Below are 18,804 nucleotides of genomic sequence, written 5' to 3' on the forward strand. Positions count from 1 at the left end.
TGGCCTGGATTCTATTATTTGTGAGATGTCTTAACCCCTGGATTAGGCAGTGTCCCAAATACTTTACTCTGGATTGGCACGGCTGTAGTTTGTACTTAGACACCTTGTGTCCTATATGCGAGAGATGAAGCAACAAAAGTTTAGTATCATTCAAACATAACATAAACGAATCAGAACACAGCAATAAATTGTCCACATATTGAATTAGAACAGATCCATTTGCAGGTTGAAAAGATTGTAAACAGTCGTGCAATGCCTGGGAAAAGATACTGGGGCTGTCTATGAAACCTTGGGGCAACCGTGTCCATGTATATTGCACACCTCTGTATGTAAATGTGAATAGATACTGACAGTCAGGGTGGAGAGGCACAGAGAAGAAAGCAGAACAGAGGTCAATGACAGTGAAATGGGTTGCATTTGGAGGGATCTGCATAAGAATGACAGCTGGATTTGGCACCCAGGGGGAATTGGCTTTCTACTACCTTATTAACACCTCTAAGGTCCTGTACTAGCCTATAACCCCTCCCACCACTCTTCTTCACTGGAAAGATGGGACTGTTGGCTACACTAGCTGTACGAACTAAAATTCCCTGTTGCAATAATCGTTCAGTTATTGGAAAAACCCCTAATTCTACCTCCTGTTTTAGTGGGTACTGGGGAATTTTTGGAGCTTGCCTACCGCTTTTCAAATTTACCATTACGGGGCTTACGTTTGCCATTAATCCAGTGTCCTGTCCATCCTTAGTCCAAAGGGAATCTGGAATTTGGGACAATATTTGATCTACCTGGGATAGATTTTCATATAAACTGGTAGAGTGATACATTATCCTTTGGGGAGTGTCCAACATATCCCGCACCTTGTGCACAACTCTCTCAGGGATATCTAAAAATACATCATCAGGGGTGCAATATATAACACATCCCATCTTACATAACAAGTCTCTACCCAGCAGGTTAGTAGGAGCCGCAGCAGCCAGAAGGAAAGAATGCCTGGTATGCAACGGCCCAATAGTAACCTCTGTGGACTTTGTTAAAGGATAATTTTGCACTTTACCTGTTACACCCATTGTTGGTACTGTCTCGTTGGTCACCTGTAAATTAACGGGAGATTTTATCACTGACCTGGTCGCCCCTGTGTCTACAAGAAAAGGATATTCAGTACCAGCTACATCAACCATCAGGACCGGTTCTTCCCTAGTTCTTCCCGTTAACCTCACTATCTGTAGACTACAGGTATGACCTGACCCCTAGCGTTGGCTACCATTCTCCAATAAAGCATTAACGGCCACACTTGGAGCTGGTGCTTGCTGGATATTTGCTGGTCTCTGAGCGTATCCCTTATGGGGATATCCAGGTACTCTCTGATTTGGGGGTCCTACCCTTTTTACTCTGCAGGTTCTACTTAAATGTCCTGGCTGGTTACAATTAAAACATAATTGTGGATCGGATGAAGACACAGGTTGTTGTGAGGTTTGAGCAGGGGGAAGACGTGGTGGATATGGGTAGGGATATGGAGAATAAGGGTATTGTGGGGGATATGAAGTTTGTGAGTACTGTGGGACCTGTGGTTGTGTAGGGTTAGTAGAATAGAGCTGTGTTTGCTGTTGCGTGGGATTAGTGAGGGCATATAACTGTTCAGGTGTAGGTGTGTGTGTAAATGCAAGAGTGTCTGTTGGCTGTGATGTTACCGTCATTCCTTCCAGAGCTTGAATACTGACAGCCATTAGTTTTTTGCTCTGGGTCTCTCTCTTCTTTGAGATGTTCTTATCATGTTCTATGGCAGATTCTATGAGTGTATCTATTGTGACTCCCCTCCAGCCAGGTTGTGAGGTCTGAACCCGAGTCTTTAAGTTTTTCTTAAGACCGTCCATGAGTACCGTGACTATCATTCCCCTGTGGTGAGTGCTATCTTTAATATCTTCTATCCCAGTGTACTGGGTGATAGCCTGCAGAGCCCGGTCGCAATACTCTTGTGCAGATTCACTCTCCTTTTGCTTTATGGTGAAAATTTTGTTCCAGTTAACTACTACTGGAAAATATAAACCCAACTGAGTTACAATGCAAGAAATGTTACCTTGGTTTACTTGGTCCGTTAAGGGAACGTCACCATCCAATACACAATCTGTGATAAATTTTGTCACTTTGGTATTGCGTGGTAGACAGGCCCTTAACACCACACGCCAATCTTTATTAGTTGGTTCATGAGAACTACCCAAATTCCTCAAAAATCTCTGACATTTGGCTAGTTCCTTTTTGGGATCGGGGAAATCATTTATGATGGAATTTAGGCCCTCATTCAGAGCCGTTCGCTATTTGCGGTCGTTCGTTCAAAAACAAGGGGTGGCTATTCAAATGATCCGTTCGCAAATTGCAGTCTGTTCACACCTCTAAGTCTGAACGAGCGAGCAAAACATACGCTCGTTTATTTGTTAAAAACGCCCCCTGGCCGCTCGCACCATACGTCATGTCCGCTATTTATTAGATTAATCGAGTACATCGAGCAGCGTATGAACTGCTCGCTATTCTTGTGGTTGGTGTTTGCTACCACAAATTTGCGAGCAGTTCTGGCTATAAAATAACCCAGTGACGTGGTCAATGACGCTGCTGTATTAATTATGCACACCCATAATACGCCCGTTTTGACCTTTAAGCACGCCTGCGTTCGGATCTCCACTCCCCATTTTCAAGCACCTTCCCCTGTTACCACCCACATACGCCTCATTCTGTCACTCAAAATAGCAGGCACTCGCTATATAGCGTACAAACGATTTTTGGCCGCACTGACTGGTTCGCGCATGCGTACTAAAAACCGTACGCATGCGCAGATGTGCAAACATCGCTCGGAACGAGCGTACTGTCGCTAACGAGCGGCTCTGAATGAGGGCCTTAGTTCTGCTCTTGTACAAGGACAATGCATTACCACTTCCCTCGTGGGCACTACACCGTTCGCATCTGCATTTCCATTCGGAACAGTTATTGTCCGAATGGGATGCAGACCGGTAGCGCTGCTACCTTTGACCTTGTTACTTGGCTGGGGTTTAATCTGTTGCTGCTACGTATGGTATTAACAACTTCCTCTAAGGGTGCAGAGGGTGTTAGCACTTCCCTTGCTGTTACCGATGGAGATGGCGGCACCACTCGTGATTGTCGTGGCGTAGCATCTATCACTTGTACAGTATGGGAAATGGCAGACATTACAATAGGCTCATCATCCACATCATGAACATTTTCTTTATAGTTGCTTAAGAGAGGGTACAAATTGCTTGTTACATTTTTATGGGTATTTTTGATAACTGTACTTGCTTCTCCATCCACATAAGGTGGGGGTGGTGTGCATGAACTGCTGGCAATACCTTCCACAATGCTACCTTGCTGCACGTGCGCGCCATTTTGCGGCTCGCCCGCATTGCAATTCAGCATCGCGGATGTATTCTCTGGCAATGCGCTCACAACGCTAGTTTGCGTTGCTTGCGCATTTTTAAGCCACGCATCCCCTTCATGCTGCCACAACTTTAAACATTCATAATATTTGACCTTTTTCTCTCGGGAGCGCATCAGACTGATGTGATCCTGGACATTATCTAATACATCTTTATCAAAACTACCAATTCTGGGAAACGGTCTAACACTCTTCATCGTCATTTTAAACCATACATCACAATACCTTATTGCATAAGTACCGTACTTGGTATGCATAATACTACGGGCCGATCCAAACGGCGCTTCCATTAGCAGCACATCATTGTCTAACATCTCTATTGTTTGCATGGCTCCCATTCTGAGACAACTCCTATGTTTTTCAATAAAGATTTAAACTGGTGAAAGACAGTCAAGATACTTTCACTTACCTGTGGACGATTTAAACGGCAGCGCCCACACACCTGTGAAGATTTGAAGAAGGCTACTCCACACACCTGGATAAGATTTAAGAAGGCAACTTCCACACCTATGGAAGTTTAAGTCGGCTACTTCCACGCACCTCTCTACAACAAAGACAACATGTACACCTGCTACTGTGTATAGAACGGTAAGCAGCTTATCGAGCGGCTAGCACTTAAAGGTCATACGGTACCTCTAACTTTAGGGAACAAGTTACCCCTACCAACAAATACTCACTGTTACACGCCTTTTTCCTGTGCAGAAAATACACGTTAACCCAGATATTGACAACAATTGAAAAGAATGTAAACCTCAACGGCTTTGTTTAAACACGTGGCAGCACGACCGGAAGTACGTATACGCTATTGTGCGACCAGTCGCATACACAATAATGCAACTACCACACAACCGTATGACAACCTTTAGCTGCGTACACAAAAGTGCGTCTTTACTGTGCGCAAAACTGCAACTCACCACGTGTTCAATACTGCGGCACACCTTTAAATGTTAGGTTCTATCAACAAAGGAAAGCAAACTTTTTCCTCTCTTGTCCCTGGATTCTAGTCAGTGTCCCTGGCTCACACGAAAATGAGTAGCGATCTCTCAGCACCAAGCAGTTGCAGGTAAACCCTGCATGTGGCCACTCCACCCTTTGGTGAGAAATCGATAACCGTAAGTGCCGTGTGAGCGGGTAAGTGACTTCACTACAAGCCCCCAACTAATGATACTGCCTTTGAACCTCTATATACCCCTATATACCCCTGCCTATACCTTCTAATATCCTGCCTATAAACCTCTAAGGATGACGCTAATTTGCGTACGCAGTCATACAGTAAATAAAGACTCCAGACCTAGAACCTGTGGTTCCAAAGCACAAAGTATTATTCAAGTAAAAGTACAGCAGTTACACACTATGATCCTCATATAATCTTAGCGCAAAGAGATTATACAGACCCAAGTACAATTATACATACGCAGCGCTCTCTGGTCCAGATGTAGGCATCAGCAAGAAACCCCTCGTCAATCAGCATTCAGCACGAAGACTAGGAACCCAGCGTCAGAGCACACATATTTATACCCCCCAGAAATAAACAACACAATAGAGAAGTTTGTTGCTAATACCATTGGTCCTAAAGGAGAGGGCATATGTTACAAGGCATTTAACAGGTTGGTCCAAATAGACACAGCCCAGTCTCTAACAACTGGTGGTCTCTGGTTTCCTGCCTCATGCAAATCCTAACAGTTGAGAATGCATGTTGCAATCTCTCCATCGATATTACCGGAATACTGTTGAGAGAGTACGCATCAGTACAATACCAATCCTTGAAAAAGGCCGCCTTAGCCGGCCGAAACGCGTTGGAGACACCCAGGCAGTAATTACACATCAACCGCCACCCCAGACTGTGTGGAATCCGGGAGATAAGAAGAACAACACGCCGCACACCTGCCGCCACCAGCCTTCCGGACTGTGCCCAGAGGGACCCCGGATCCAAGCGGTGTGAGTAGCCTCGCCCCCCGGTAAGAGATCTCCGCCGTGCACAAACCTGACCTGCGGCCGCTCCACCGGTTTGCCGCCGTGGACTTTACCCTCTGCTGCGGTGACTAGGTGGTGTCGCAGGTTAGCAGGACCAGGTCAGCACCAGACACCGGAGGGCGCCGTCGGTCACAGCACAGGTAGCGGGGACTTACATCCCGGCTGCCGTGCTGTCCCTAGACTGTCAGTGCCTGGACCTTAGATCCGGTTTGTCGAGGCTCTCCCCGCTGAGTTCTGGGGAACCCTGACCAGAATCTGGTCGGCAGTGAAGCGGGCTGTGTGCGGGTCACGGTTACTGAAGAACCGTGGCCAGTGTTGGCACCATCACACCCCTGTTCAAACCTACCGGCCGCCACTCATTGACTGTACTGAAAGAAGATTTAAGTTTGTACAGATCCTGGGATTACATGCGCATCCAAAACTTTCTGGTACATTTCCAGTGACATTTATCCATCCCCCACTGCACCTACTCCGTGACATTTCTAATATCCCCTATGCCCCATTGGTACTCATTTGCACCTATTGTGTGGTATCTCTTTGCTACCACAAAGTTCATTTTCTGTCTTATGCATTTTTTGTGTATGCTTATTTGTTACTTTATTTATGGGATTAAAACATAATTGATTTATGCTTACCTGCTTGCTTGCTACATGTTATAGTTTGTATACTGTGGCATTCAATTTAGACCATACTCCTGCTTACGAGTTGTTAGCCAGAGGGTTTTTTTTTTGTGTTTGTTTTTTTTTTTTTTGCCTACCATATGCACATGCACCTAGCTAGATCATTAGACTTTGCAGGTTTGAGCGCTTACTGCATGAACATCTTTATGTTTGATTTTTTACAATACTAAACATGGCTTACTTATCACGTATAAAACCTTAGTTACGAAATAACCTTTATTTCCTAGCAATGATAATAATTGTGCATACTCAAATCTTATACCTTATAGCTTATGGAACCTTGTATGTGAATATGTAACGTGTGAGTATGTGCGGTTTGATGTAAAGACGCTAGTTAACTTGGGGCAGATGCATGTGCATGGAGATAATATTCAGCATTTTCATACAGGGTCTTATGCATTCGCTAATATGCAACTAGTTAACAGCGCAATTGTGCGTATTATTGTGTGTATGAGAAATGGTGAAAGATGCAATCGCATGATGCTAATAGTAATATCGCCACATGTACTAAAGTGTGAGTTTATCTAAAATGGCGTTTAGGCGGCCATTCACAAACTGGCATCTTGCGATCTCATTTCCAAGATGGCGTCTTGCGGCCAGTCGCAAGATGGCGTCGCTGCGATCCAATTTTAAACTGATCTTGTCTTGCCAATTATCCAGCTTCGACAGAGCGCTCAGTGACGTAGCTCGCTAAGACATAGAGGGCGTCCTTACGCCATGCAGTGTGAGCGTGTAATTAAAATATCCGGCCCCATTTTGCCACCGAGCAGCCGCATCTTGCAAGGAGGTCTGAATGAGCTCCTGTGCCTTCATTAAATTATACCTGTAATGGACATTCCCAAGTCCAGGTATTCGAAGCCACAATAACCATTCAAGGAAGCTAACTGGTCCCTATATCTGCAACCTAATTTATGGAGTAATCCCTGACCTAAGCCCAGAGGCTACAAAGAGGTGAGAATGTTGGCTCTAAATGTACCAAACCAAGGTTTGGACTCCAGAACAGAGTGGGAGCAAATCCCACACGATTATGTCGCCCAGTTTAAGAGTCCCTGTTCCTACTGGCTAGAGTGGAAACACTAAATGCTTAATTATATTGGATCATCTACTGTTAAAGCTGGCTGCTAAAATCAGAGAGTGGACGGGGGATCACATTCCCGTCACCACAGGGCATGCAGATAGTCTGGCTGCTGAGTTTGTTGCCAAATGGACTAGATGATGAGGATCCAGAATGTTATCAGCAACTAACAGTCCCAATTACTGGGTGAAGTAATGCAGATCCTGTGGAAGAAGTTTGGGGTTAGACCAATATTCACCACCCCAGACAAATGGACTAGATGAGCGGTTCAACAGTGCCATCAAGCAATTGCTGCAGGCATATCCAGTTAGAGGTGGGTTACTAGAATTCCCTGCATCAGCTGCAAAGAGCTACTGTAATCTACCAGTTTCTCCCCATTTGTGTTGCTGCATACGGGGTGGGGAAGAGGGTCTCCAAAAATAGTCCATGAGAGCGGGGAAGGGAAGTTCCCACTATGGAAAACATAGAAAAGTTGCGGGAGTGATTTAAGTGATTAATGGAGTTGATTCACTCCAGCCTGTGTGTTGTGCCGTACCACGAGAAGCAGAGCAATGATAGGCATTACCCATAAACCAGAAAGTAATGGTGCTTATTCCAGCCAAGAAGGAAAAGATACAGTTTACCTGGGGCATGCCCTTTCCATTGCACAGAAGCAAGATGAGACATATTATATCTTAGCCCTGCATAGTGTGCGGCACCAGGTATCAGACATCCCTGATCAACCAGGACAAAGTGTACCTGGAAAGAAAGTTGAAGCATTGGGAATCTGCTGTCCAGCCATGGTCAGACTGATCATGATGCGCTGAGCTGGCTGAAACCGACTGCAGGAGACAATGGAAAATTATTGGTAACCAGTATTAGAATCTTAACCCTTTTATGGGAAATCACAAAGTTGTGAGATAACAGGAATGCAGATGGACTTTCCTAGCAAGTAAAAATGGAAACTCCTACTTGGACACAATCTGAAATTGCCATTTGTTCAAAGGCAGGATAACAGGACTTTGTTCAAGAATGGGAAGAATGTGGTAAAAACATTAAGATAGGCATATTTATATTAAATTGTTAATCCGGCTTTTTCTTAAACAACAGGCCAGACTAGCCACACTTTGCCTGCTTCAGTTAATGGACTTGGGGAGATTCTGTTGCTGCCTTCCATTAAGCAAGCACTCAGATTTTCAAGGAATTCTTATTTGGGTTTAGCCGCACAAAGACCATAGTGGGAATCGGACCAGGCTTAAAAGGGGTCCTGCCAACCCATCCCTGTTCTACAGCATCATCTACTTTGCACAGGCTAAGTAGGAGTCATTACTCCTGTATAATGTACTGTCTGTATGAAAGGGATAAATATACTAGGTTGGTCATATAAACATTGAATATAAATAAATTAAATGCAAAGGCTCTAATGAAAGTAGAATTATTTTAATAAGCACATAGGTTCTCAAACTCGATTCTCAGGACCCCAAACAGTTCATATTTTCCAGGTCTCCTCACAGAATTGCAAGTGAAATAATTAGCTTCACCTGTGGATATTTTAAAATGTGTCAGTGAGTAATGAATATGCACCTGCTTGGTGACCTGGAAAACGTGACCGGTTTGAGGTCCAGAGGACTGAGTTTGAGAAACACTGAGATATTATGTTGTATACTATGATTTGATGTAAATTGCTTTGCCCATTAGTTCTTGGAAGTAATTTACTAGTAGAGTAAAAGTACAAATGTGAAAAAAGTAATACGGTAACAAAGCAGCTATTTTCTTGCATTGTGCAACTTGCACTAAATAATACCTCTAACTGCTATCTATATAAGCAGTTTCTTAGTAAATAACCTGACCTCCACTCTATATGAACTATTTGAATATGGCCTAAAGACATAGGCATGTGTGGCTTGAGGGGACAAAACTCCCCTCTCCCGGTCATAGGCTACAAAACCCCCTCCCTTCTCCTGGACACAGGGACATATACTACCTGGAATATAGATTATCCAAGATCCCTCCCCTCCTCCTGGCATACATAGACTATCCATGCCCCCCCCTCCTCCCAGAGACATAGATATCCACTGCCCCAGGACATAGGATCATTATCTGCTAGGCAGTGGTCTCCTCCTCGCATCTCAGCCGGCTTCCTGGGAAGAGCCAGTCTCATTTTGAATACAAGATGGCTGATGTGTAAGTGCTCTTTTGGCATTTCCCAGCATCCATGTTACAGTGGCCCATGGTACAATCAAATCACACTAACTGTATTCTTTACAGTAAATATCTGCACTAGTATTGTGTGTATTCATCTGCATAAAGGTCCTATTTGAGTAGCAATCTCAGCTGTATCCAGCTAAACACTGGTGAAAATTAGCATACTGTACAATGGACATTTGAGAAATGCTCTATGTTTTGTGTATATATATATATATATATATATATATATAGTGGCAAAAGGGACAGTGTACTCTGGGCCTGATTCAGAGCCGGACGCTATTTGCGCTCGCTCGTTCAGAAAAAGGGGCCAGCTATTGAAATTGAGCGCTCGCTCTTTGCGGTCTGTTGACGCCTCTATGTCTGAGCGAGCGAACGAAACATGCGCTTGCTATTTTGTAAAGACGCCCCCTGGCCGCTCGCATCCTACGTCATCTCCGCTATTTATTAGATTAATCGAGTACATCGAAAGGCGTCTGAACTGCTCGCAGTGCTTGTGGTTGAATCTTCCTACCGCAATCATGCGAACAGTTCAGGCAGAAACAACCAAGTGACGTGGTCGATGACGCTGCTTTGTTAATTATGCACACCCTTAAAACGCCCGTTTTGACCTTTTGGCATGCCTGCGTTCGGATCACCACTCCCCGTTTTCAAGCACCTTCCCCTGTTACCACCCACAAACGCCTCATCCTGTCACTCAAATTAGCAGGCACTTGCTGTTTTGCGAGCGCTCGATTTCCGACCGCAATGACTGGTTGGCGCATGCGCATTACGACCCATACGCATGCGCAGATATGCGAACATCGCTCGGAGCGAACGAGCGGCCGCTTACATGCGACTCTGAATCAGGCCCTCTGTAAGGAGCCAGGGGTGTTTAGTAGCAAGCCCAGGAAGGTTATGCATTTGAAAGATATAATGGATGTTTTACCTGCTTGTTGAAAATGCTGTGTCTCTTTCTCTCACTCTCTCTGCAGGATAGCAGCATATCTGGCCAAATCTTAACACCTGTGAAGGCCGCTCTTTTAAAGACAAGGAGGGGGTGTGCTTTGCCTGACAATCTGGGAGCGGAGGAGGAATCTGGATATTTAAGGTCTCTGCAGGCCATGTGTCAGGATGATCGATTCCAGATAGTGGCCGGTGACTAGGGAGTAAGTCTGTTTGAGGTCATCCTGGAAACAAATAAACAGTGGTGGAGAGGGCCAGAATCAGTGCGCGTGCTTCTACTATAAGGCTACCTTACCAGAAGTGGAGTCAGTGCATGGGATGATAAGGGAAGCCAGGTACGGCTAACTAATCCACAAAGAAGCCAGAATAGAGGAAATCCTGAAAGTGCTAGTGAGTGGGCAGCAGCAAAGCCAGCAGCTGCAGCAGCAGTTTCAGGAGCAAAGCCAGCGGCAGTAACAGTAGTTTTGGGAGCAAAGCCAGCAGCAGCATAGGCAGTTCCAACAGCAACTGATACAGATGCAGCAGCAATGGCAGTCGGGCCCTATAGAGGAGCCCAAGCTACAGAAGGTGACAGCTGACAATGACATAGAAGCCTATTTTGCCACCTTTGAGAGAACGGCGAATAGGGCAAAATGGCCACCGGAAGTCTGGGTGGAGAAGTTAGCAACATACTTGACCGGAGAGGCCCAGTGGGCATAAATGGACCTCGATGAGAGGGATACATCGGTGTATATGACCTTAAAGATGGAGATGCTGTCTTGTGCCGGTGTTACCGGGCCAGGTCAGGCTCAGCGCTACCATGAGTGGCGTTACTCCAACGAACTTCTGGTCAGACCTCATCTAGCTGCTTTAACCAAAATACTGAAGAAGTGGTTAAAGCTGGGGAAGAAGTCATCCCAATGGATGGTGGAGCTGCTGGTGATTGATCACTGTGTATGGGCCTTGGTCCGGGGTCTGCAAAAGTGGGTGCTACAGGCAGACCCCCAAACCCTTGAAGAACTCTCCATGTTAGTGGAGAGGTTTGGGACTTTGCAGTAAATTGCCAAGCCTCCTGACTTTGTTCCAAAACCTATGCCAAGACAAAAACCAGGGTTGGCCGGAAACCGCTCAGACCGAACTGTGAAAAACCTAGTGGAAAGAGAGGTGAACCCGAGGCTGGTAAAACTAACATGTTTCGAATGTGGGGAACCCATGCAAGTCCGGATAGAGTGCCCAACACTGCAGGAGTCTATGGACTACTCCCATGCTGGGCCAGTATATACAAGCAGATGTACCATGAGTGTACCCCAGAAGGACAATAGGTTATTCTGTATAACAGTCCTGGTTTACCAGAATGCGGTCCTGGCCTTGGTGGATACTGGTAGTGAACTCACTTTAGTTTCGGGTTCTCTGATCCCAGCGAAGCCAGCACCTCGGTTGAAAAGGGTGAAGGTCCTGTGTATTCATGGGACATCTGAAGAATACGAAAGGATCATCCTGCTAATCACCCTCAAGGGCCACACAGTATGGGCTGTGGTGGTGATAGCTCTTAAGCTGCCATACCCACTCATGTTGGGGTATGAATTCCCGTTATTCCAGGAGGTGATCTTACAGCAAGTTCAACCGAAATACTGGAAATTGATTCACCGGCCGGATCTTCGGTTTAAAAGAATATGCCAAAGGGAGAGCAAGATCTATGCCTCAGGACCACAAAGCTATTAGAGGATGCTCCAACGTCTGCAGGCAAGGTGACATACAAATTGCCCCAGTTAAAGGACATGGGCCTACCACTCCCGGTCCTCCTGTGGGAACAGACATACATTCCCATCATGGAGCCTATTGTGGATATGGACTGGTCCCTGGTGCCGAGACTATTTCCCTTGCAGGACTTTGCACGGGACCAAGTTAATGATGCTACCATGGAACAAGCCTTTAAGGCAGTGACAGAGGTAAAAATGGGTCCCGAATAGCCCCACTATCAGGGGAGGGCCCTACTTTGTGATTAGGAATGATTGTCTGTATAGAGTGAGTACTGTGCAGTACTTGGTTGAAGCCTAAGACCAAGTTGCAGTTGAAAACCTTCCTGGGCTTGGTAGGCTACTATAGGCGGCTTATTAATCACTTTGTGACTAGAACGGCTCCATTGACAAACTTGCTAAAAAAAAAACTTTGCCCAGATCATCTGGAGTGGATCAGTCTTGCTGAGACAGCATGGGCAGATCTTCGGCTGGCCCTTTGTACCTCTCCTGTATTGCAGGCACCTGATTTTACCCGCATGTGTTTCCTACAGAAAGACGCTTCTGATGTTGGCTTAGGCACAGTAATGTCTCAGGAAAACGAGGGGGTGGAACATCCTGCATTGTATTTGAGCAGGAAGTTGGTACTGAGGGAACAAAAATATGCCCCAGTGGAGGAGGGCATGGGTATAAATTAGGCCATAGAGGCACTTCAATACTATTTGCAGGGGAGAGAGTTCTTATTTACAGACCATGCTCCATTACAATGGATGCAGAGAAACCGAGAAGTAAATGGCAAGGTTACCAGTTGGTTCCTGACACTACAACCTTTTTGGTTTACAGTAGAGCACAGGCCAGAGATCCTACATGCAGAAGTCCTGTTCCGGAAATTTTGCGAGGTCTGTGTTGCTGAGCTTGCTGACGCTAGGGGGTTGATATTTGGTAAAAAGGTACAGTGTACTTTGTAAGGAGCCAGGGATGTTTAGAAGCAAGCCCAGGAAAATTTGAAAGATAAAATGGGTGTTTTACCTGCTTGTTGAAAATGTTGTCTCTCTTTCGCTCTCTCTGCATTAAGGCAGTATATCTGGCCAAATCTTAACACCTGTGAAGGCCTCTCTTTTAAAGACAAGGAAGGGGTGTGTTGCCTGTCAGTCTGTAAGGTCTCTGCAGGCCATGTGTCAGGATGACCAACGCCAGATAGTGGTCAGTGACTAGGGAGTAAGTCTATGTTACTAAGTAACAGGGCTATGAACATACTTCTCGGTGAAAGTCATTGTTTTGCGGTCATCCTGGAAACAAATAAACAGTGGTGGGGAAGACCAGAATCCAGAATCAGTGTGTGTGCTTCTACTATAAGGCTACCTTACCACAATATATAATATGACAAAAATCACATAGACCGGTTAAAATCCAACAGATGTTATTTTCTCACCACAGGCAGGTATACAGGACAGTGGAGTGTTCATAGGCAATATGTTACAGGCTGGTACACAGAATCTTCCAAACAGGTATATTTTCTCTATTATATCCGGCAGGAGGGGGGAGGGAAAATACCAGGACAAGTGCCTACTTTTCCGGGAGGTCGGGAGTGGCACACGATTTTCGGGAGGCTCCAGGCCAAACCGGGAAAGTAGGCATGTATGTATGTGTGTGTGTGTATATATATATATATATATATATATATATATATATATATATATACACAGTACTGTGCAAAAAATTTAGGCATGTGTGGAAAAAATGCTGCAAAGTAAGAATGCTTTCAAACATAGAAGTGTTATTAGTTTATTTTCATCAATTAACAAATGCAAAGTGAATGAACAGAAGATAAATCTAAATCAAATCAATATTTGGTGTGACTACCCCTTGCCTTCAAAACAGCATTCTAGGTACGCTTGCACTTTTTAATTTTAACAATGTACATGTTGACCAATATGCAGTAGTTTTCATTTTTAATTGATTCACTTCCTAAAGAATTCCCAGACTTCTCTAATCATATGTCTGTGCTGATGATACCTTATCTGGAACCTTTTACTCAGAACTAATTACGGCATCATTAGCTAATGAGTTATACTCTCTGCAAGCAGCTATCAAACATAAAAAGTTACCAACTTGGCATTTGACTTTAATTTTGTAGTCTACTTAAAATGACCTTTGAATAGCGGACATTTAATGTAAACTCGTATAAGCCTTTTCATTACAGCTACTTAAACTTACAAACCCTTAATTACCGTGCAGATATATTATCAAACAAGAACATGATTGATATGTTGAATATTTTTGTATTTAAAATAATATTAATCTAATGCTGGGCATACACTGCCAGATAAAATGTCTGTCAGACCGACAGACATTTTATCTGGCCGGCTGCCAGCCGCAGATGTCGCCGGCATACACTGAGAGAGAAATCTCAGTGTATAGCCCGACATCCGCGCTCCGCCCCCGGGGGAGGAGACATTTCCCTGTTCCTTCCGTAGGAAGGAACACAGGAAATGTCTGTCTGTCGGCCGCGCTGGGCATACACTGCCCGATGCGGCCGACAGTTTCCCAGGTAAATATCGCATCGGACGGGCATGCTGGACAATCCAGCATGCCCGACCGAGCAATATTTAACCCTCGGTCGCCCGCATACACGCTGCAATTATCGCGGCGATCCTGCTGAAGGTGTTTAGTGTAGGATTAGGGCTATTAGTCATTTATTTGCTTATTTTTAATCTATACTATATTTGGACTGAAACTGTCCAGAAATGAGAGATTGTAATATTGGTCTTAAAATCCCTTAATTAGCTCCCATGTAATGGCTGACTATTTCTCCCCTCATGTTGATACATATTGTATGAGGCCAATTCAGAGTAGTCAGCTGGATGTAAATTGCTCAAAAAAATGTTTCCCCATAAAAAATACATAATTCCACAAAGAAATACACACACAAGTTGATCCCTGAAGAAGCCTCTAAATCTGAGGGGTGAAATGCGGTGCTTTTATTATAAAGCCCTCATTTCTTTAAAAAAAAAAAAAAGTTTTCTTTATTGAAGCAGAAAAGAAATGTGGCCCTCATTTCTAACTTAATCATCTCCTCTTCCATTAGAGAGAAGAGCAGCGCATACGAGAACTACAAATAGTAGCCGACTACAGTTTGCGATAGCAGTTGCTACTTATTTCTTAAGCTGCATACACACACACACACAACGATTGAGTTAATGAACGATTTTAGTAAACGATTTTCTACCTTGAAAAAATGAACTAAAATCGTTTACTAAAGTTATTCATTTACTATGTTCATTTAAATGTAATGAACGATTTTTATGAACTACAAACGATTTTTGCATATTAACTTAATGAAAATCGTTGAGTTGACAAGTCTGACTGAACTACAAACTACAAACGTGAACGCGCATGAACAATAATCGTTCATCGTTTGACTCAGAAAGTGAACGATTTTTTCAAATGATTATCGTTAAACGATATAGTTTAACGATAATCGTTAAAAAAAATCGTTGTGTGTGTATGCACCTTTAGGAAGAAGAAAACAGCAGGGAATGACAGCAGCTGTAAAGCCTGGCCCCATAAATAGAGCTGGAACATCACTGGGTAGTGAGGATAATTAAGTATCTAAGACCCATCAACAAACGATCACCCAGACAGCAAAAAGGAGATTGTTAATTATTCCCACAATCATCTTCCAAGGTGGACTGGGTATTCGCAGTTGGCATTAGGTAAATGAACCAAAACTACACTGTGGGAACTAGCAAGCATTAACTCAGGGACTCCACTATTCCGTCAGGCACAGTGGGAGCTACCCCACGATCTGCCAATGGCTCCCTCTGTTGTGGACAAAGTGAAGAGACATCTGAGCGTAAGTGGCGAGACTGGGAGCCGGGTACTGACCCAAAGATGGTCCGTACATGTTAAAAGTAAAATGGCTGGGGGGGTCTAAACTGTATATATAAATATTAACATTTATTGTTTTTCGTCTTTTCTTTTAATAAAACAATTACCCTGTGCCTGACAATACAGTAATGGTATAATGTCATGCTGTATACAGACATAAGAGCGCTTGAGCCATCCAACATTATGAGTGTATGTCTATATTGCACACTGATATAAAAATGTCAAGTCAAAAAGCATTTTGTATAGTAGAAGCACAGTAAGTATGATTCAATGCACAATGAAAAATATTGTGATGTTTATGGAGCATATTGTCTGAATCAAATGCATTGCAAACTTGGTGTGACAGTATCTGGTTGTCTGCAGTGTACATACAAAGACTAAAGGACATCATTTGTACACAGGAGTGACACAAAGTAGAAAAGATTGCAACTCAAGTTATCAGCACATTGTCTATCATCTCTAATGTATTGTGCCCTATTGTCACTGTTTAGAAAGGATTCTTTGTCCTACTGATAACATCTATGAAATATATATCATTAAAACCTCTTGCCACTTTTTGGTCCATTTACTGTATGAATCAGAACATGCTGTCATTGTGTAGTACTTGTGTATCTTGTATTTACCATTGCCAAAAGACATAAAGTGCATTTTTCATAGAGCAAAGGTTCAGAAATAGTGTTGATTCAGATTATATTTGCAAAGAACATTTGATTGACAGCACAATTACTGATGGATTTGTACCATAATGTAACCACTTACCTTTCCCAGAGCACAGTATGCCATCTGACGATTCACACTGGCTTCTGCTCTCATCCTCTGTCATATTACATTTTCTTGCATGTTGGCACAGTTTCCCAAACCAGCCAGCCTCACAAATGCATCGGCCACAGGAACAGGTGCCATGTTCTGGGAAAACATAATGACACACTTAGCATCTGGAGTTTAGCATTAGCTGCTTGTCTTTGTAGTCTTCCTGTAAACATTATGTACACATACATTACAAACACATAATGTCAAATAATAAGGGGATATAACAATACAAACCGAGTACATTTCTAATTACAGAAATAACATAATATGCAATGTCAAGCATTTGATTGATTGTTATACTTTGGTCACTTCTCTCTTAAGTTTTCCAACAGGTAGTCTACATAAATGATGGAAATAAAAGGGATCAAAGAGCACTATGGACATTCTTACTATGGTATTCTCAATGCAGATATTTAGTTGATATAACTCCAACTATGGCTTATTATTAAAAATGTGCTTTGTATGCACAGAATATTCAGGTGCATTCTCAGTAGAACATAACTTGCCCTTGTGTCTCCTAACACCAAGGACTGTAGCTGGTACTTGGTGAACTTAGGGGTTCACCTTGAGCACCAGGGTTTAGGTGTTGCCTAAAAGACACAATGAGGCACATAAAGTCCTCCAGTCAGCAGGCCATGCCGATGCTCGTTGAAGCATGTAATCAATTTATTATGAAAAAGCATTAGAGGTATATTTACTAAGCTGTTTTTTTGCTTTTTATGTGATTTTTATGGTTTTCCATTGAGATTGCAATCTGCTGATTTACTAAAGCCCAAACCACCAGAAAACCACATATACTATATACTTTACAATACACCATCAATGTTGTTAATATTAGCAGAGGTGTAGCATGGAGCAAGTAAATGCTCTGGTGCCCCCCCTCTTCCATTTTAGAGCGGGTGATTGTAGTGGTACCAGCTTATCTCAAACTTTTTTGCAGCTTGCCTCCTTCATACCAAAATGCACCCCCTATGCTCACCAACATGTTTCACATATTCTACCCTGCACAACAATATGACTCTCCCTGCACAACAACATGACCACCCCCTGCACAACATAAACCTTACCACCCCTTACAAACAACATGACCCCCCTGTACACCAACATGCCCTCCTCCTGCACACAATCATCGCTCTCCTGTACACCACACATGCCTCCCTTCTGCACATCAACATGCCCCTCTCGTACATATCAAGATGCACCCTCTGCACACCACCATGCCCTCACTGCACACCAGATTAGTCCCCAAATTAAATTTATTAATTAACTGATTTTCCTGTGCTGTTAGAAGTTAAACCAGGCTGGAACACTAGCAGCTCTTTGTGCAATGTGACTGCAGCAGTCACATGACCATACTAGAAGGAAGGATTCTGCTCTAGTTCCCTTCCCTTATGGTAGTGTCTAGATTTCCTTTGTGGAGAGGACCCTGACATCATCAGCTACTATCCAACATCATTCCCTACCATCCAAGTGGGCATAGAGGAAGAATATAACCTTGTAGCAAGTCACCAAGTCCGAAGCGTGGCGATCGAAGCAAGCCAGTGAGGGGACAACTTTCTTCTTTAGATGGCCTTTATGGGCATAGAACCGCACTTCCGCTGAGTTTGTATATTCTCCCTGTGCTTGCGTGGGTTTCCCCTGGGTGCTCCGGTTTCCTCCCACACTCCAAAAATATACTGGTAGGTTAATTGGCTCCCGACAAAATTACCCCTAGTGTGTGTATGTGTGTGCGCATGTGGTAGGGAATATAGAGTGTGAGCTCCACTGGGGCAGGGACGGATGTGAATGGCCGAATATTCTCTGTAAAGCGCTGCGGAATATGTGTGTGCGCTATCTAAATAACTGGTAATAATAATAAATAACTCATGTCACTTCCAGGTCCCTAGCGCGAAGGGGAAATAAGCTCTACCCTTCCCATAAAAATATAGAACCCCCAGCTGGCTCTGGAGCTCGTAGCACGTTCTCCACCCACACTACGCCCCTTCCAGTATTTACTAAGTGGCTGCTATAGAAATCGAGGAAAAAGCACTACCAGACCCGACCACATGAGTTATTTGCTTCAGGCAAGCGTGTTTGTAGAAAGCACTGCAT

At 43.9% G+C, this 18,804-nt stretch overlaps 1 protein-coding gene across 1 annotated transcript in view; it reads right to left on the reverse strand.

The window, feature by feature from the left end:
* ITGBL1 (integrin subunit beta like 1) overlaps positions 1 to 18,804 on the reverse strand; it is a 407,377-nt gene that overhangs the window by 31,653 nt on the left and 356,920 nt on the right. Inside the window, exon 9 of the mRNA XM_088456594.1 lies at positions 16,663 to 16,809. Within this exon, the coding sequence (XP_088312720.1) occupies positions 16,663 to 16,809 (147 nt within the window). The remainder of the gene's footprint in view (positions 1 to 16,662; positions 16,810 to 18,804) is intronic.

This window comes from Taudactylus pleione, unplaced genomic scaffold, assembly GCF_031769625.1.
Source record: "Taudactylus pleione unplaced genomic scaffold, aTauple2 ptg000041l, whole genome shotgun sequence".
NCBI lineage: Eukaryota > Metazoa > Chordata > Amphibia > Anura > Myobatrachidae > Taudactylus > Taudactylus pleione.